General features: G+C 41.2%; 1 protein-coding gene across 5 annotated transcripts; it reads left to right on the top strand.

Annotated features, from left to right (window-relative positions):
• Positions 1–2933: 2933 nt before the first annotated feature.
• Positions 2934–19248, top strand: LOC117550274 (E3 ubiquitin/ISG15 ligase TRIM25-like). Of its 5 annotated transcripts, none has more exons than XM_034222659.1 (2): positions 2934–3713; positions 18642–19248. In XM_034222659.1, the coding sequence occupies exons 1-2, from the start codon at positions 3066–3068 to the stop codon at positions 19224–19226; spliced, it is 1233 nt and encodes a 410-aa protein (XP_034078550.1). In that variant the 5' UTR covers positions 2934–3065; the 3' UTR covers positions 19227–19248. The 5 variants fall into 5 exon arrangements, with proteins under 5 accessions (XP_034078550.1, XP_034078548.1, XP_034078547.1 ...); XM_034222657.1 differs by having other exon boundaries at positions 2934–3716; positions 18645–19248; XM_034222656.1 differs by having other exon boundaries at positions 2934–3743; positions 18672–19248.
• The last annotated feature ends 1059 nt before the right edge of the window (positions 19249–20307 follow it).

The raw sequence follows: 20307 nt of genomic DNA, 5'->3' as shown, positions 1-20307 counted from the left end.
AAGTGAAATGAGTGAGGTAGTGGTTTACTGAAGTTACAAAGACATTAATATATGAGTAACAGGTCAGTGTAAACACAAGCTTCTGTCAATTATGGATCATTCAAACTATTAATATAAAAATATGTAATAAAGTTCTAAAACAAGTATTCGGTATATTCCTTGATAGCTTTTGGAGAAGGTTGTTTTTAAGTTTACTAAAATCTATCGTTTCAACTGTTTCACTTTATAAAAAGGGAACAGGTGAGTAAAGCATCATTGAGTTTCTTATTCTGTCAGTAAATTATCCAAATGAATGTTTTTCATTATTTTAGTCAACCCTAAACAAATTCATTGTACCTTTTAATGATGACCTTACATGGTCAGCAAAGTTAAATTAACTTCAGAAAATCAAATCTGTTCTGAGAAAAAACTAATAAATGTTTAAAGATAGGAACTTGCCATCCCACTGAAAAACAGTCCGTAGAGATTTAAAGGCGTAGTTGTAGTTCAGTCCAACGTTTCATTTGGATTCATTTGACAACAGTCAACTATTTTCATAAAGAATATATATATTTTTCAAAGTCAACTTTATTGTCAATCTTACTCAGTTTGAGAGATCAAAAAGACGTTTAAATAAAATTATACAATTTACAGATATGTATACAAATATATATATCCTATATACACCATCATGTATAATGATGGTGTATGATGTAGAAGGAAGTGTGGTAGATAACAAGTAAATATAGAGTTACATACAGATCTATGTTACAGCAAAAGATGGAATAACTCAGAAGCACGCAGAATAATAATAATAATTACATGCAACAATTAAATAACTGCTCAGCATCTCCACCACAATCCCAATCTGCTGTGTCCTGTTTTCCTCTCCTCTGCATAACACCCCATCACACATACGAAACACAACGCAGAGTCCGAGGGTGTTAAGAGTATGTTTATTTAAATGTCCTCCTCTCTACTGGCCAACACAAGGAGCATATGCTGGGTGTAGAATTGTTCCAGGAGGAGGAGATTTCCATGCCATGCAGGGTCTTTGGGGATGGGGATGATGATCGCCTCCTTCGTGGTCCACACAACAAAGTAGCAGAGACTCCGGTCTGTGATGTGCAGCTGCCCTTGGACCTGGTGCCAGTATGGGTGATTCTCCTTGAGAATATATGACCCACCCTCCTCACGGAGACAGAAGGATGGTAACTGGACTGCCTCCGCGATGGTCATGTTCCTCTGGCTGTGTGGACACTTCACCTCCAGCAGGGCAGATGGCTGCACAAGTCCATCGGGTGATGCTCCCAAAACACCCGACTCACTCACAAAGAGACCAGACTCGATTCTAACACTGTCACTTGATAGGCCTCCACAAAAGCCTTCACCCCTTCGGCCTCGTTTACAACCCCCCAGTTGACAGTTGGCGATGTCTCTGGCCAGTGGGTTGTATGCTCCTCTCGCTGTTGGTAAAGTTGAGACACCGGCAGGACTACTTTGGAAGTGCCAGGCTTCCTCCACTGGCACTCAACATCTGTGGAGCTGATCTGCCACATGGCAAATATTGCCAATGCTGCAGCGTGGCTGCATTTGTACATCTCCTGTGCACAATCACAGACAGCGCTCTGCATCGTGCCATCGTCTCCCATGCAGATCTGTAAAAATAAAGTAAGTACCATTTGTTAGCATGCTATAATAGATTGAATGAGCAATAATACAAGGATGGTCCGGATCTGGGGGTGGGAGGGTTTATTTTTCCATAGTTTTGTCCTCTTGTCTGTTGTTATTGTTTGTTTTTTCTGTATTGTTTGTAATTTGTGTTGTATTGGTTGTGATTGTACATTGTATTTTTCTAAATGTGTATGAATACATTTTTTAAAAACATTTGATCAACAATAAAAAAAGGATTTGGTCAGGATCTAGACTCAGTGTGTAGTTTATTAATTAATCAATGCTCTCTACATTAGGAAAACACATACCAGTGTACCAGAGGGAGTCACACACAGCTGTGCCTAGATAACCAAAATCCTTGAATCTACACACAGCAAATAAAGTCAAATGACACAACGAGAAAAAGGAGATCACACATACAGTATAGCCAATATAAAACTGGCCGCTTCAATCTGAAGAGCAACTAAAACAAAACACGGGAGTGTACCTTGTTCTTGTGAACACTAATGTTATCCACAGCATACACAGAGACCACGAAGTTCTTAAGGAGAAAACTAGTTGCTAAAACAAAACACGTTAGTGTACCTTGTTAGCTAATGTTAGCTAGCTGACATTAACGTTACACATTGCACTCATATTACTCACCGAAACCTTGTAAAGCCGGTCCCGCATGCTGGCTCTTACAGAACCGACTAACTCCCCTTTCATATAGGTACAGCTCTCAACGTGCCTAGACTTGTAGTGATTTTCACCTCGTAAAATACTTTTATTCTCATTCTGAAAGAATGTGGTGAAATGTGCTAACGTGACGGCCATCTTTATGTTGGTGACGCGTATTATGCGAGACCAGAGACCTGTAGTTCACTGAGCGGTTTCACACGAAAAAATGTGTAACTTCACAGTTTTACGACACGTTTTTATTTTTTTGACTTGCAAAATGTTCTTTTAAATTGACAAACATCATATGTGTCATTCGTGGCACAATTCAAACGGGATCAAAAGATAACCTTTCTCTCTCCATTGACTTCAATGTATAATTTTCCGCTTCCGGGGTCCCATGGAGGCTTTCGGAAGGGGAGGGACTTCGCCTCTCCATATATTTAGAAAATAAATCGCTCATTAAGTCAGCCTTCAAAGCACCTTGTGTTTTCACAGTTGGATCAGCCTGATACTGAACTCTCACATTTACTGAAGGAGGCAGAGAGTGGACTTTGGAACGTACTGTCTCTTTAACAACGCTCCCCCTTATGAATTGCGTCATACTTCCTGGTTCCCTCCCCTGTAGAGCTGCAGCTGCAGGATGGGTGTAACGAGTGATTCACTGCACACACACATGCTATTCAGATCACACTCACACTAGTTTCAGCTCTCAGGAAGTAAAACTCAGACACTCGCTGTCACTGAGAGGTGAAATGGCGCAGAAAGGAGTTCAGTTGGACCGAGAAACCTTCTCTTGTTCGATCTGTCTGGATCTACTAAAGGATCCGGTGACTACTTCCTGTGGACACAACTACTGCATGGACTGTATTAAAACCCACTGGGATGGAGAGGATGAGAAGGAAGTCTACAGCTGCCCTCAGTGTAGAAATAGCTTCACACCGAGGCCTGTCCTGCTGAAGAACACCATGTTAGCAGCTTTAGTGGAGAAGCTGAAGAAGACTGGACTCCAAGCTGCTCCTGCTGATCACTGCTATGCTGGAGCTGAAGATGTGGCCTGTGATGTCTGCACTGGGAGAAAACTGAGAGCCTGTAAGTCCTGTCTGCAGTGTCTGGCCTCTTATTGTGACAAACACCTCCAGCCTCACTTTGACGCAGCTACGTTTAAAAAACACAAGCTGGTGGAGCCCTCCAAGAAGCTCCAGGAGAACATCTGCTCTCGTCACGGCGAGGTGATGAAGCTGTTCTGCCGCACTGATCAGCAGAGTATCTGTTATCTCTGCTCTGTGGACGAACACAAAGGCCACGACACAGTGTCAGCTGCAGCAGAGAGGACTGAGAGGCAGAGAGAGCTGGAGGGGAGTCGACTAAACATCCAGCAGAGAATCCAGGACGGAGAGAAGGAGGTGAAGCTGCTTCAGCAGGAGGTGAAGGCCGTCAATGGCTCTGCTGATAAAGCAGTGGAGGACAGTGAGAAGATGTTCACTGAGCTGATCCGTCTCATGGAGAAGAGAAGCTCTGATGTGAAGCAGCAGGTCAGATCCCAGCAGAAGAGAGTAGTGAGTCGAGTCAAAGAGCTTCAGAAGAAGCTGGAGCAGGAGATGGCTGAGCTGAAGCTGCTGTCTCACACAGAGGATCACAACCAGTTTCTGCACAGCTACCCCTCACTGCCAGCCCTCAGTGAAGCTACACACTCCTCCAGCATCAACATCCGTCCTCTGAGCTACTTTGAGGACTTGACGGCGGCCCTGTCAGCAGTCAGAGACAAACTACAGGACGTCCTGAGAGAGGAATGGACAAACGTCTCATCGACTGAAGTGGATGTTTTACTGCCAGCAGCAGAACCCACCACCAGAGCTGGGTTCTTAACATATTCACAGGAGATCACTCTGGATCCAAACACAGCATATGCATTTCTGTTAATATCTGAGGGGAGCAGAAAAGCAAGACTCATGAAACAACAACAGTCTTATTCTAGTCACCCAGACAGATTCACTGAATGGCCTCAGGTCCTGAGTAGAGGGAGTCTGACTGGACGTTGTTACTGGGAGGTGGAGCGGAGAGGGGGAAGAGTTTGTGTAGCAGTCTCATACAAGAATATCCGCAGAGAAGGGGATGGGTGTAGATTTGGATTCAATGACAAATCCTGGGCGTTAGATTGTAAACAAAACAGATATTCATTTTGTTACAACAATATCGAAACTACCGTCTCAGGTCCTCAGTCCTCCAGAGTAGGAGTGTACTTGGATCACAGAGCAGGTATTCTGTCCTTCTACAGCGTCTCTCAAACCATGACTCTCCTCCAAAGAGTCCAGACCACATTCACTCAGCCGCTACATGCTGGAGTTTGGGTTTGTGATGATGGAGACGCAGCTGAGTTGTGTAAACTGAAATAGCCTGAAGACATTTGAGGAACTCTTCTCTACTTCGTGTCCATCATTGTTGCTGAGAGCTGATTGTTCATGTCTTCACTGCACAGAGATCAGCTGTCAATCAAACATTATGGGATGTGCTTTAACATCTTTTCATGAGTAAATGTAAACTTTGCTCTAAATTTGTGTTGAATATCGATATTGATTTATTTGTGTGTTGGTGTTTCTCTTGTAAAGCACCAGAGAGAGAAAGCACCAGAGCTTCTTTCATTGAAGATATTTTATTAGAAATGTCTTTTGTTTTTGTTTTTGCTGTTAATGTTTGTTACTAAGTCTCAATGTGTTGAATGCATAAAGGACATTTTGAAGAAGGAAATAACACACATTAAAAGAAAAGCTAACAGGTTGAGTTTGTAATAAATGGTGTTTCTATTTTCAAGACGTGAGACGAGTGCCACATTTACATGTCTGTAAAAAATAAAATGTTGGGGTTTTTCTTGTTAATAAAAGAGCTAAGAGGAAAACATCTCAGTGTTGTTTTTTTAATTTATTTTTAGGATTAAGAAAACAATTATAAATGAATGTGTATATCAGTATGTAGTGTCTACTTTAAAGAGTCCTCTCCTGCTGATGTTCAGGTGTATATCAGTATGTCGTGTCTCTACTTTAAAGAGTCCTCTCCTGCTGATGTTCAGGTGTATATCAGTATGTAGTGTCTCTACTTTAAAGAGTCCTCTCCTGCTGATGTTCAGGTGTATATCAGTATGTAGTGTCTCTACTTTAAAGAGTCCTCTCCTGCTGATGTCCAGGTGTATATCAGTATGTAGTGTCTACTTTAAAGAGTCCTCTCCTGCTGGTGTGCAGGTGTATTTCAGTATGTAGTGTATCTACTTTAAAGAGTCCTCTCCTGCTGATGTTCAGGTGTATATCAGTATGTAGTGTCTCTACTTTAAAGAGTCCTCTCTTGCTGATATTCAGGTGTATATCAGTATGTAGTGTCTCTACTTTAAAGAGTCCTCTCCTGCTGATGTTCAGGTGTATATCAGTATGTAGTGTCTCTACTTTAAAGAGTCCTCTCCTGCTGATGTTCTGGTGTATATCAGTATGTAGTGTCTACTTTAAAGAGTCCTCTCCTGCTGATGTGCAGGTGTATATCAGTATATAGTGTCCCTACTTTAAAGAGTCCTCTCCTGCTGATGTTCAGGTGTATATCAGTATGTAGTGTCTCTACTTTAAAGAGTCCTCTCCTGCTGATGTTCAGGTGTTTATCAGTATGTAGTGTCTCTACTTTAAAGAGTCCTCTCCTGCTGATGTTCAGGTGTATATCAGTATGTAGTGTCTCTGCTTTAAAGAGTCCTCTCCTGCTGATGTTCAGGTGTATATCAGTATGTAGTGTCTCTACTTTAAAGAGTCCTCTCCTGCTGATGTTCAGGTGTATATCAGTATGTAGTGTCTCTACTTTAAAGAGTCCTCTCCTAATGATGTTACCAGGGTAATTCCGGTTTATTTAAAATACATCCCCAGTGCTTTTACCCTTTTAAAATCCAAAACTACATCTTAAATTGTTCACATTTCACCTTATTATCTCGTAAATATGACTAATTTGTGGCTGCTAAGCATGAGTTTGTACCAAATGTACCCTAAGTATGAAGAGATTATTTTATATCAGTGATATGTTTTACTTTTGCGACAAACTTACCTTTTTATGCACGGTTTACCTCTTCTTATAAACCACTACAACTTACTTAAACCCCCCCAGCAATTTATCTCACAAATTGCTGAATTATAGGGATATAAGATGAGAGTTTTTCTGGAGAACTCGCCTTGCAGAATTTGCAATAAAGAGTGGAAAGAAAAGTACAGCGACTGCATATAAAAGTCTATGATGCAATCATAACAAAAGCTGCATATTCAATATAAACAGCGCCATAATCACAGAGTGTGGTTCATAAAAACATGAACAGGTGGTGCTTTGCATATATAGATATGTATGCACAGTAATGTTAGAGTGCATGGTGGTTAACACAGAATACACTGTATGTATGTCAACATATTGATAGATATGTAAAAACTGGTGCAATGTTTGTAATTGGACGGTGCTTTTAATGTGAAAAGACTATCACTTGAAGACTATTTGCACAACAGAATATTCAGAGATAAAGATACGACAAGATAAGAAGGACTTTATTGATACTAATGTTGGGAAATGTTTGCGTTGCAGCAGCATAAAAATACATGGCATTGTACCTTAGAGAAATTAATGATCTGGTTTCTAAATAATAGTTTTAGTTTCGATAAACGTACAATATTTCAGCTCACCATTAGTTGTAGTAGTTAATCAGAATCAGAAACAGGTTTATTACCAGGTAGGTTTACACGTAGCCTCCGAGGAATTTGACTTGGTGTCATGGTGCATAACAACAAGAATTAAAAACACAGGTAGAGAACTAGAAAAATATTATACATATCCCTCTACCTCCTCTCTGTTGTTGTTTCCTCCTTCAGACCCGATATAAGACCAATGAGCCGGTGTGGGAGGAGGCGTTCACCTTCCTGTCCATAACCCCCGCAGCCAGGAGCTGGAGGTCGAGGTACGGACGCTCAATTTGTCGTTTTAAAATATTTTCTTTGCTGCTCTAGTCCAAACTTTATGAGCAGTAGAGGCGAGACAGTCTGTGGAGAGACTCTGGATCTTAATTTTGACGATTCAGTGAACAAAGAAGATGTCAATCTCTGTGTCCATATTAAAGATTAAATTATCTCAAACCCTCACTTTATATAGAGCGAGAGAGAGCAGGAAACAGTTGTACTTATTCATAAAGATGTAATCAAAAATGCTAAAATGTAATGGTTTGATTCTGCAAACTGTCTACAAAAAGTCTCTGTGAGTCTTTTTGAATATTTTCTTTGCTGCTCTAGTCTAAACATTATTCGCAGTAAAGGCGAGACACTCAAGACAAAAACAATGACGTTGTCAGGTGAAAGACGAGAAACACGAGTGTACGTTGGGCATTTTGATGGTGCCGCTGACTCGCCTTCTGGAGGCCGATGAAATTACGTTAAATCAGCGTTTCCCCCTCAAGAACTCCGGCCCGAGCTGCACACTGAAGAGGAAGATGGCTCTGAGGGTAAGATAAGATAAGAAGTACTTTATTGATACCAATTTGGGAAATGTTTGCGTTGCAGCAGCCTAAAAAGACAAGGCATTGTACATGATTATATAACACAGATTCTACACTGATTCTGAATCTGATTTAATCTCAGGTGCCGTGCTTGGACAAAAACCCTCCCTCTCCTCCTCCCCCTCTTCAGTGCAGGTTAACAAGAACAAGAAAACAAACCCTCAACCTGCCGCCTCTTCCTCCGACTCCCCCGTTCCTACTATTGGCGCTTTCACACCAAGTACTTTTCCCAGGAATAGTTCCCGGAACTTTTATTTCCTGGAACTATGTAGTAAATCGCGTTCACACCGGAATAAGTCCCTGAGGGAGCCGCTGACGTCACTTCTTCTTCTTCTGCTTTGGGTTTACTGGCAGGCAGCAAACAACTTCACGGCGTATACTGCCACCCGAAGTCCCCGGACTCCCAGCAGCTTCTACTGAAGCCTTCCGAGTAAATCGCCAGAACGCCGACACCTCCTCATCACTCCACCGCTCCCATGTTTTCTTTTGTGTTGCCATAAGTTAGTCTCTCTGCGTTTCAGCGCTGCGCTAATGCTAATGCTAATAATGCTAATGCCAGCAAATAAAATGGCGGCTTCACAAAAACTTTTCAGAGTTTTACGGGGCGTGGTTTGCAATTCGCCCAGCCAATCAGCAATTGGAACCTTTTCCTCCCTGGGAAAGTCCCACCACTCTAGCAGGGATTAAAAAGGGGTGAAAAGGTTCGCAAAAAAAGTTCTAGTACCAGATCTTTTTGGTGTGAACGCAAAATCCCAGGAACTATTCCTGGGAAAAGTACTCCGGTGTGAAAGCGCCTTGTGCTTTTAAACGTAGTATTTTAGCAGCTGATGATTGTTAATGTTTCCTCTCCTCCTCCTCAGCTATGAGTTCAGTGTGTCTCTCGTGGAGCTCCACAGACGCACTCTGGACGTCGCGGTGAAGAATGGAGGAGGACTGCTCTCCAAACACAAAGGCCTTCTGTAGTGGCGGCTCCAGAGTATTTTTGTTGGGTAATCTATGGTAGGGCTAACCCATACAGTGGTGGGGCTCAAGTCAGTATTTGCGATGTAATTACATACACTCTATATCGCCCCCCTTGAAAGTGAAACGCCACGTGTGAGGTTTAGATTATTTCCCTGTCTCAATCCAAATTGAACTGTATGAAATAAAAAGGCACATTTGTCTTGTAGTAAATAAAAAGGGCGACCTGGAGCCAATCCTGCAACTTCCCCACAGGTGAAAGAGTTGACATGCTGAAAACCCAACCTCTGCAGGCGGGTCTGGGGGGATGCCCTCCCAGGAGATTTTTTTAAATACTAACATAAAATACACATTCTGGTACTCTCTTGAGAAGAGAAATAAATAAATCTATTACTACACGACATGTTTAAAAAAAATGAATGCCATTTTAGTTTTGTGTTACTTTGTTCTGAAAGCTGAACCTGCTGCTCCTCACAGAGAGAAGAGGGAGGAGGCTGTGAATTACTTTACATTGTGGATAAGGGTGGATAGCCCCCATTGTTCTGTGTGTCAAAATGAAAGACAGCCCACACATCTATCAATCATCAAACCGTGGGGTCTTATTTCATTACGTGTTGATTTCTATCAACACGTAATGTTGTATCGATGTATATAGAGATGTACTACAGCAAAAGTATTCTCCGTCGGGACTTCCTGCAACAACACTACGCCGTTATCTTGATTCTGATTGGCCAGAAGACATTATCAAAGATGTTCTATTGAGAAGACGATCACTACGTCACAACAGTTTTCAAAACAGTTTCTAGTCTTCGGTATTTCCAGACAAGTGGCTACTGAAATCAATCTGACTAACTGCTGTCTGTGCAATTTACTCCGCGCGAGTTGGCGGACTTTATTTTTGGTTACTTTATCATTTTTCATGGTGGGGTTAAGGTGGGGCTAAGCCATTTCTTGGTATGGCTGTAGCCTGCTGTAGCCTACCTCAGCCATTCTTTCACACACAGTGACGTCACGAGCTACCCACAATGCAACACGCGCCATATATATATATATATATATAAATACGCCATTTTCATGAAGGTGCAAATATCCTGGAAGTGCAAATATAAACAGCTAGCTAATGTAGCCAGGCAGAGCGCACTAGGTTTTTTTTCTGAATTAACGACCGAAGAAATCGCTGCATGTCTTCGGATTACATCTCTGGACTTGAGGGGTGTGCTCTAGGTCGTTACCAGCATAAACTAGAGCTGTGTGGGTTGTCGGATTTCCCTTACAGACTGCCTGCAGATATATGTAAAAACGACCCTCGAAAGTGGCCTTCGTCGATTTTGGCTGCATCTACGTCTAATTTCTGCAAACACCAGGTGAATACCCCACTTGTCACAATAATATTATCATGCCATTGCATATATGTGGTATTTTAGAGTTTACTAGATATTGATTAAGGCAATAGACTATGATATTCAGTACAGGAAGCTTAGCAACACCTAGACGGTGTACGGCTAAACCCTTGGCCTGCTTGCACCTTGCGTAAAACGGCGGATACCGGAAGTACGGTGTCGCCCTCGGCCCAATACCCGTATGTGTGTGTGAAAGAATACCCTGGCGCCACCACTGGCCTTCTGGGAAAGGTACGCTCTCTCACTACGGATTCTAATCTACACGCTTCATTAAATACAGAAATGTCTTGAAATCAATCCAATTATCTATAAAGCAGTCTTTGTTTGAGGATTATGGATTTAAATCTTGAGTTTTGACAATATTCCAGTGTGGTTATCAACCTGAAATAGTGTTTAACTCACAAGAGTATCTTCAAGGATGGTAGATTATTCTGGTCATTGTGGGGGAAACTTCTGAAGCAATTGTTGACAGGACTCAGAGAGACACGAGGAGAGCTGGAGCTTTGATGGCAAACACTGACTGTTTATTTGGAGCTTCGGTCGGAGAATTCACAAGACATGTCACGGGCCACGAGTTGACCACACGGTTGAGATGCCACAATCAATTCTGAAGACCCCTTCTCTAGTTCTAGGTTTTAACTAGTTCAGAGTGTAATAATCAATATTCTTCATTAGTTAGACTAAACTGCTGAGGGACACTGAATCACATTTGTTGTCGCTTATGGCTCGGGGTCATCTACACCCCGAGAAGGATGTGTTCCAGGTGTCCCACAACAATAACTGTCTCTGACAGAGAGTTGCCCGGTCACAAACGGGTAACAACAACAACAACTTGCTAGGGCAGCCCCTCCTTAAGGGAGATAACAGCTGCTCAAGGTTGGTCAGCTGCGTGAGAGGGTGAAATTATTTCCTGACAGTCATGGAGTCATTTAAACACTTCAAGTCTTTTTTAAGTCTTAATTTCTGCCGGTGAATAAAACGTTTGTCCCTTTTCTCCTCAGGTTCGGGTGGATTTCACGTACGAGGACACGTCTAAGGGTTGGACACAATAGTGAGTGTTTGATTATAAAACTCTGATAATGCAAATATGAACAGCTCAATAAAAGCTCAGTTTAATGTATGGTGTTAAGAAATCTTTAAAAGACCATCAGGACTGCAGACATTATGATTAAAGATATCAAATAAATATTGATTTGCCAAATATTGACACTTAAGGATGTCAAGAATAAAAGCATGTATCCGTCTGACTTTCAAAATAAAAGCATGTATCTATCAGATTTTCAAAATAAAAGCATGTATCTGTCAGATTTCCAAAATAAAAGCATGTATCGGTCAGATTTTCAAAATAAAAGCGTGGATCTGTCAGATTTTGAAAAATAAAAATGTGTATCTGTCAGATTTTCAAAATAAAAGCATGTATGCTCCTTTGAAAAAAAATAAAATAAAAAAAAAACAACATCGATTAGCTCCATGGCATAATGCCGAAACCCACAAAATAAAGCAAAAGTCGAGACAACTTGAAAGGATATGGCGTTCCACTAAACTTGAAGAATCTCGTTTAATTTGGCATATTACTCTCAATGAATATAAGAAAGCACTGCGTAAAGCGAGAGCAGCCTACTACTCTTCATTAATAGATGAGAATAAGAATAATGGAAGATTTCTTTTCAGCACTGTAGCCAGGCTGACAGAGAGCCACAGCTTGATTGAGCCTTCTATTCCCATAGCACTCAGTAGTAATGATTTTATGTGCTTTTTTAATAATAAAATTGTTACTCTTAGAAACACAATTAATGACCTCTTGCCTTTGACCAGTATAGTGTTATCAACAGCTCCTGGAAACGTAAGTTCTAATATTACAATATATAGTAAAGTAGAATGCTTTTCAGCCATAAACCTTGAACAATTAAATTCAATGATTCTCTCTTCTAAACCATCAACATGTATCTTAGACCCAATTCCAACTAAGCTGTTGAAGGAAGTTTTTCCATTAATTAGCACTTCTTTCTTAAATATTATGAATATGTCTTTATTATCAGGCTATAGCCGCGTTCACACCGGAGTACTTTTCCCACAATAGTTCACCAGAACTACGATATATTTGCGTTCACACCAAAAAGCCCCAGGAACTAAATGAGTTCATGAGAACCTTTTTACCCCCTTTTCAGTCCCTGCTAGAGAGCAGGTACTTTCGTGGGAGAAAAAGGTTCCTATGTCTGATTGGCTGGGCGGATTGCAAACCACGCCCCGTAAAACTCCCAAAATGTTTTGTGAAGCTGCCATTTTATTATCCTCGCATTGCATTATTATTAGCATTAGCACAGCGCAGAAACGCAGAGAGACTAACTTATGGCAACACAAAATAAAACTAGGAGTCCCAGCAGCTTCTACTGAAGCCAGTCCCTAACTCCGGGGACTTCCGGCCGGGGATTTTGGGCGGCAGTATACGCCGTGAAGTTGTTGGCGGTCTGCCAGTAAACCCAAAGCAGAAAAAGAAGAAGTGATGTCAGCGGCTTCATTTGCCTAATCCACCCCCAGGGACTTTTTCCGGTGTGAATGCGATCTGTACTTAGTTCATGAGAACTAAATAGTTCTGATGCCTAAAGTTTCACAATCATTCAAAGTAGCAGTGATAAAACCGCTTCTTAAAAAGCACAACCTCGATCCAGAGGTTTTAGCCAACTATAGACCTATTTCTAATCTTCCGTTCCTCTCAAAAATTCTTGAGAAAGCGGTCGCAAAACAGCTGTGTGATTACTTAAAAAACAATGATTCATTTGAAGATTTTCAGTCTGGCTTTAGAACACATCATAGCACAGAGACAGCTCTGGTTAAAGTCACAAATGACATTCTAATAGCCTCAGACAAAGGACTTGTCTCTATTCTTGTTTTCTCGATCTCAGTGCTGCATTTGATACTATCGACCATGATATCCTATTGCAAAGACTAGAGCACTTAGTTGGCATACAGGGAACTGCTTTAGAATGGTTTAGGTCCTATCTATCTGAACGCTCTCAGTTTGTACGTGTCAATGATGAATCTTCCACGCAAACCAAAGTTAGCCATGGAGTGCCACAGGGCTCAGTGCTCGGACCTATTTTGTTCACATTATATATGCTTCCGTTAGGCAATATTATAAGGAATCATTCTGTAAACTTTCATTGTTATGCGGATGATACTCAACTATATTTATCAATCAAGCCTGATGAAATTAATCATCTAAATAAAATTCAAGACTGCCTCAAGGACTTGAAAACGTGGATGACCTTAAACTTTTTGATGTTAAACACGACCAAAACTGAAGTTATTGTACTCGGCCCGAATAATCTACGAAACAAATTATCTAAAGATATACTAACTATGGATGGCATTAATTTGGCCTCCAGTGAGACTGTAAGGAATCTTGGTGTTATATTTGATCAGGATTTATCCTTTAACGCCCACATAAAATCTATTTCAAGGACCGCCTACTTCCATCTACGTAACATTGCAAAAATCAGGCATATCTTGCCTCAAAACGATGCAGAGAAACTAGTCCATGCATTTGTTACTTCAAGGCTGGATTATTGTAACTCTTTATTATCAGGGTGTACCAAGAAGTCAGTCAAGTCGCTTCAGCTGATTCAAAATGCTGCAGCTCGTGTACTAACCAGAGTTAGGAAAAGGTACCACATTACTCCTGTTCTGGCTGCCTTACACTGGCTCTCTATAGAACACAGGATATAATTTTTAATTAGTCTTCTCGCCTACAAAGCCCTTAATGGGCAGGCGCCATCTTACCTTAAAGAACTCATTATACCCTACTGTCCTACTAGGGCATTGCGTTCCAAGAATGCAGGGTTGTTGGTTGTTCCTAGAGTCTCTAAAAGTACAATGGGAGCCAGAGCCTTTTATTATCAAGCTCCACATTTGTGGAATCAGCTTCCAGTTTGTGTTCGGGCGGCAGACACCCTATCCGTTTTTAAGAGTGCGCTTAAGACCTTCCTTTTTGATAAAGCTTATAGTTAGGGCTGATTAGATTCAACCCCTAGTTTTTCTGATATAGGCTTAGTTTGTCGGGGGACATCTTACTTCTTCCTTCTCTCTGTCTCTGTCTGTGTACTCTCATGTTCCGATTAACCCAGCTTCCCCAAATGTCTTTCTTTTTGGTGTCTATATACGCCGGGATCCGGAGTCATGGATGATCCTGCGGTCCTGTGTCCTGGATCGCGAGCCCTGGATCTTGAGTCGTGGCTGTGGTCCTGGATCATAGGTCCTGGATGGATATCCTCGTGGATTCATCCTCCTATTATACACACATGCATTTCCAAACATTTGGACTACCTATGTTGCAAATGTATTATCTTTTCAATTTACACACGGCATCTATTGCACGTCTGTCCGTCCTGGGAGAGGGATCCCTCCTCTGTTGCTCTCCCTGAGGTTTCTCCCATTTTTCCCTTTAAAACTGTGGGTTTTCTCCGGAATTGTTTCCTTGTACGATGTGAGGGTCTAAGGACAGAGGGTGTAGTATTGTCATACTGATATTCTGTACAAACTGTGAAGTTCACTGAGACAAATGTAATATTCCACATTTAGAATATTCAATATATCACCAATACTACCATGCACTGCTGTTGAAAATATATTCCATATTTATAGGAGAATATATATATATATATTTTTTTTTTTTTTTTTGCGGTAACATATGTAAACGTTTGTAAATATATAAATGATGATGCTGGACTAAAGAGGGCATCGTGTTTGAGAGAGATTCAGGCCAAATGATTGTTTGTCGTTTTCTTTGATTCATTCGTTTTTATGAATGAAAAACATTCTAGACGCCACCAAAGAGACGAGAAGTCATTTTTTGTATTCTCTTCCCTCGTTTGCTTTCCTCTGGTTTAATTCCACTTTGATAACATGTGTTTAAAACATCTTAAAGATAAGTATAAGTGAACACAGGGGCACCGCTAGCGAACAGGCAAGGCAGGCAACTGCTTGGGGCCCCGGACCAGAAGGGGGCCCCCAAAGAAGGTAGATTAAGAAGGTCCACAACATGAATCACCCTTTCATTTAATGCAACGACATGTCGGGAAACCCCCTCAAGGCGGCCCCATGCATAGCGCGCCGTAAAATGCTGCTTCTTATTTTAAGTTTCGTTGCCTTGCTCCGCTCTGGGGGGGAGAGTGTGTTGGGGCGCCACTGATGGCTGGTTCGAGGGGCCCCCAGTGAATTTTAGCCTAGGGCCCCCACAGACTCTAGAATCGCCACTGAGTACACAAGAGGTGTGTTAAATCCACAGTTTTTGTATTCGGTAATACACCTGTTGTTATTCTAGAATAAGGTCATTGTTATTGCTTGTTTGAAAATCTTTTATTTTGAAAATACAGGAATAAACCATAGACTGTATATATAGGAATAAACCAGTGAATAAAGACAGTGTTCGTGATGTTTAAATTACAGAAGAAATCTAATGAAAGTGGCTTTAAAAACTGATACGATTGGGGAAAAATGACATAAACAAAATGTACACATTAACAGTTTACACTCTAAATTTACACCAAAAATATTCCTACTACAAATATATGTTTGCACCACTTTTCACATTAATAAAAATACTTCTGATTGCATTTTTTTTATTTAAAACAACTTTTTAATACACAAAAAAGTACAAATAGTGACATTTAAAAAATGCACATTGGTACCCAAACTAAGAGAAATAATCTGCAACACAAAAAAAATTCCCCTTTTTGTAAAATTGTCAAAAATATGCGAAAAATAAGCTTTATTTATGGAAAATAATGGCTTTGAAAAATACAGAACATTGGAGTAAGATGACGACAAAATCTTCTGAAAAATATCAAATAATTACAAATAAATTCGCAAATAACGGCTTTTAAAATTGAGAAAATTGGAATTAATTGACATCTCCTAAAATTAGAAACAAGGTCTAAAAAATGTTCTTTTTTCTTTAGTTTGTCACACGGTCGGTTGTTATTGTCAATATTAATATAATAATGATTTATTTTGTTATAGTCACACTCGATTTCGCCCATTTTCTTGTTGCCCCAGCTCGTCGACATCTCCTTTAGCAGAAACAAAGGCTACATTAATGTATTAAATCGAGGTTAATCCATGCGTGTGAATGTGGAATTAACGGACGTGACGTTGTGCATTGAGTTGCCAGGCAACAGCTTCGGTTCATGTTAATTTACAAACTCTTCAACTAGAACCCTAGTTATATTTAAAAACATGTTAGAAGGCTTAACGAAATACTTTAATGCAAATTTAAATGTAAATGTGAAGGAATGTGTGTATAACAAAATACATTGGTGATAAACGAAACCGGAAACTGACGTAGGCAAGATCCTCAGCTCGATGATTGGATGGTTTAGCCGCAATGCATGCTGGGATTTGGTGTTTATGTGATGTGAAATCTGAAAACGTTTTTTTTAAATAAAATAATACTTTATTCCGAGTGTGCTTGCTTTTCTCTTTGAAAGTCATTGTACTGTCTATCTCCCGACAGTATGGGTGGAATCAAGATGGACGGAAACAACAACTAGTTTTGATGATTTAATCAAATCTAAATAGGTTGTTAACCTTAGAAGAAAAAGGACAACAACAATACAACAATTAGGATCACACATATCCCATACACATTAAATCACATTCAGTACAATAATTACATTGCATTTAGCTGACGCTTTTATCCAAAGCGACTTACAATAAGTGCGTTCGACCAACAAAATACAAACTTGAAGAAAACAGAATCATATAAGTACATCAGGTTTCATAGAGCCAAAACATTTCAAGTGCTACTCAACTGGCTTTAGATAAGCCAGTCCTTTATTAGTATATAAGTGCTCTGTTAATAGTTATATCGCTCGAGGTGGAGTCGAAAGAGATGAGTTTTCAGTCTGCGCCGGAAGAAGTGTAAGCTATCTGCCGTCCTGATGTCAATGGGGAGCTCATTCCACCATTTTGGAGCCAGGATAGCAAACCCACGTGTTTTTGCTGATGGGAACTTGGGTCCCCTTCGCAGCGAGGGTGCAGCGAGCCGTTTGGCTGATGCAGAGCGTAGTGCACGCGCTGGGGTGTACGGTTTAACCATGTCCTGGATGTAGGAAGGGCCAGATCCATTCGCAGCATGGTAAGCAAGTACCAGTGTCTTGAAGTGGATTCTAGCAGTTACCGGAAGCCAGTGAAGGGAGCGGAGGAGCGGAGTGGTGTGGGAGAATTTAGGAAGGTTGAAGACCAGACGAGCCGCTGCATTCTGGATGAGCTGCAGAGGTCGGATGGCACATGCAGGTAGACCAGCCAGGAGGGAGTTGCAGTAGTCTAGGCGTGAGATGACGAGAGCCTGGACCAGAACCTGCGTCGCTTTCTGGGTCAGCTGGGGACGTATCTTCCTGATGTTGTAAAGCGTGTATCTGCAGCAGCGGGTTGTAGCAGCGATGTTTGCAAGGAAGGACAGGTTGTTATCTAGGGTCACACCCAGATTCCTTGCAGTCTGAGTCGGGGAAACAATAGAGGTGTCGATGTTGATTGTTAGGTCAAGAGTGGGACAATCTTTTCCCGGAAGGAAAAGCAGTTCAGTCTTGTCAAGGTTGAGCTTGAGGTGATGAGCAGACATCCACTGAGAGATGTCAGCTAGACAAGCAGAGATGCGTGCGACGACCTGGGTCTCTGAGCGGGGAAAGGACAGAATTAATTGGGTGTCGTCAGCGTAGCAGTGGTATGAAAAACCATGCGGGCTAATGACTGATCCGAGCGAGTTTGTGTACAAGGAGAAGAGGAGGGGACCAAGAACAGAGCCCTGAGGGACCCCTGTAGTTAATTGACAAGGGTCGGACTCGGACCCCTCTCCAAATAATCACATTTACTAGTGGCCTCTCCTGATTCCTCAATCTCAATGACGTTCATTTATGTTCCCCTCTATTTATAACACATCAATAAACCCCGCGAATCTCCACCCAGATTTAAAGTCACACTCACATAAACTGAACCCCATTCATTTAACCCTCATACACCCAACACAAAACCATGAGTTTACAGCACAGTCATCACATAACGGCATTGTAATACACGGTTCGGCTGCATTAAATATTACATATCTGCTGTAGTTCTCTATTTATAGAGCCGTGATGAGAAGACTTCTAGACAAACAGGAAGAACTGCCGCAAAAACTGAAAACGTGACGTGGATCATAAATATATCAGCAATTAAACAACATCTTACATTTCTTTTCACACAATACGTCTCCTTGCAGTATCAACACTAATTCGGCTGACTTTTATATTTGATCCAATTCATAGATAGGCTGTATTTACACCATAAAGGTGCAGAGCTGATATAAAGGGACACCTGGTGGTTAAAGCACGTTATTGAATTGTATTATTTTATTATTAGATAAACAGAGAGACAGAGAGAAGGAGGTGAAGCTGCTTCAGCAGGAGGTGGAGGCCGTCAATGGCTCTGCTGATAAAGCAGTGGAGGACAGTGAGAAGACGTTCACTGAGCTGATCCGTCTCATGCAGAGAAGAAGCTCTGATGTGAAGCAACAGGTCAGATCCCAGCAGAAGAGTGAAGTGAGTCGAGTCAAAGAGCTTCAGAAGAAGCTGGAGCAGGAGATCTCTGAGCTGAAGAGGAGAGACGCTGAGCTGAAGCTGCTGTCTCACACAGAGGATCACAACCAGTTTCTGCTCAGCTACCCCTCACTGCCAGCCCTCAGTGAAGCTACACACTCCTCCAGCATCAACATCCGTCCTCTGAGCTACTTTGAGGACTTGACCGCGGCCCTGTCAGCAGTCAGAGACAAACTACAGGACGTCCTGAGAGAGGAATGGACAAACGCCTCACCGACTGAAGTGGATGTTTTACTGCCAGCAGCAGAGCCCACCACCAGAGCTGGGTTCTTAACATATTCACAGGAGGTCACTCTGGATCCAAACACAGCAAACACAGAGCTGTTATTATCTTTGGGGTTTAGTCATGGAACAACAACAGTCTTATTCTAGTCACCCAGACAGATTCACTGCATGGCCTCAGGTCCTGAGTAGAGAGAGTCTGACTGGACGTTGTTACTGGGAGGTGGAGTGTACAGGGAGAGCAGTTTATGTATTAGTCTCATACAAGAATATCTGCAGAGCAGGGGATGGGTATGAATGTTTATTTGGATACAATGACAAATCCTGGGCGTTAATTTACGAGAAAAACAGTTATACATTTTGTTACAACAGTATCAACACACCCGTCTCAGGTCCTCGGTCCTCCAGAGTAGGAGTGTACCTGGATCACAGAGCAGGTATTCTGTCCTTCTACAACATCTCTGAAACCATGACTCTCCTCCAAAGAGTCCAGACCACATTCACTCAGCCGCTACATGCTGGAGTTTTGGTTTATGGTGGAACCACAGCTGAGTTGTGTAAACTGAAATAGCCTGAAGTCATTTGAGGAACTCTTCTACTTCTTAAACTCATTGTGTCCATCATTGTTGCTGAGAGCTGATTGTTCATGTCTTCACTGCACAGAGACCAGCTGTCAATCAAACATTATGGGATGTGCTTTAACATCTTCTCATGAGTTGTTCTGTAGATGTTGGAGTTTCTTTAGGCGGCGCTCCTTCCTGTGTCTGTTTAGCCATGGAGGCTGTCACTGCTCAGGAGCATTTATGTTAACCTCAACTCATATTTCTCTGCATGGAAATATAAACTTTGCTCTAAATATTTGTTGTACATCGTTATTGATGTATTTGTATGTTGTTGTTTCTCTTGTAAAGCACGAGAGAGAGAAAGCACCAGAGCTTCTTTCATTGTAAATATTTGATTCTAAAGGTCTGTTATTTGTGTCTAAGTCTCAATGTGTTGAATGCATAAAGGACAGTTTGAAGAAGGAAATGAAACACATACAAATGAAAAGCTAACAGGTTGAGTTTGTAATAAATTGTGTTTCTATTTTCAAGATGTGAGATGAATCTTTCCTTAAACAGTGCATTTATTCGTGTGATTCATCAGTAATCACTGTTTTCACACACACATGTAAATATATCTAATATGTATATATGTTCATTTTAATTCATTTATTATTTTATAGTTATTT

Source organism: Gymnodraco acuticeps, unplaced genomic scaffold, assembly GCF_902827175.1.
Source record: "Gymnodraco acuticeps unplaced genomic scaffold, fGymAcu1.1, whole genome shotgun sequence".
In the NCBI taxonomy this organism is placed as follows: Eukaryota; Metazoa; Chordata; class Actinopteri; order Perciformes; family Bathydraconidae; genus Gymnodraco; species Gymnodraco acuticeps.
Note: the sequence above shows the minus strand (reverse complement) of the source record. Positions and strands in the feature narration are given on the sequence as shown.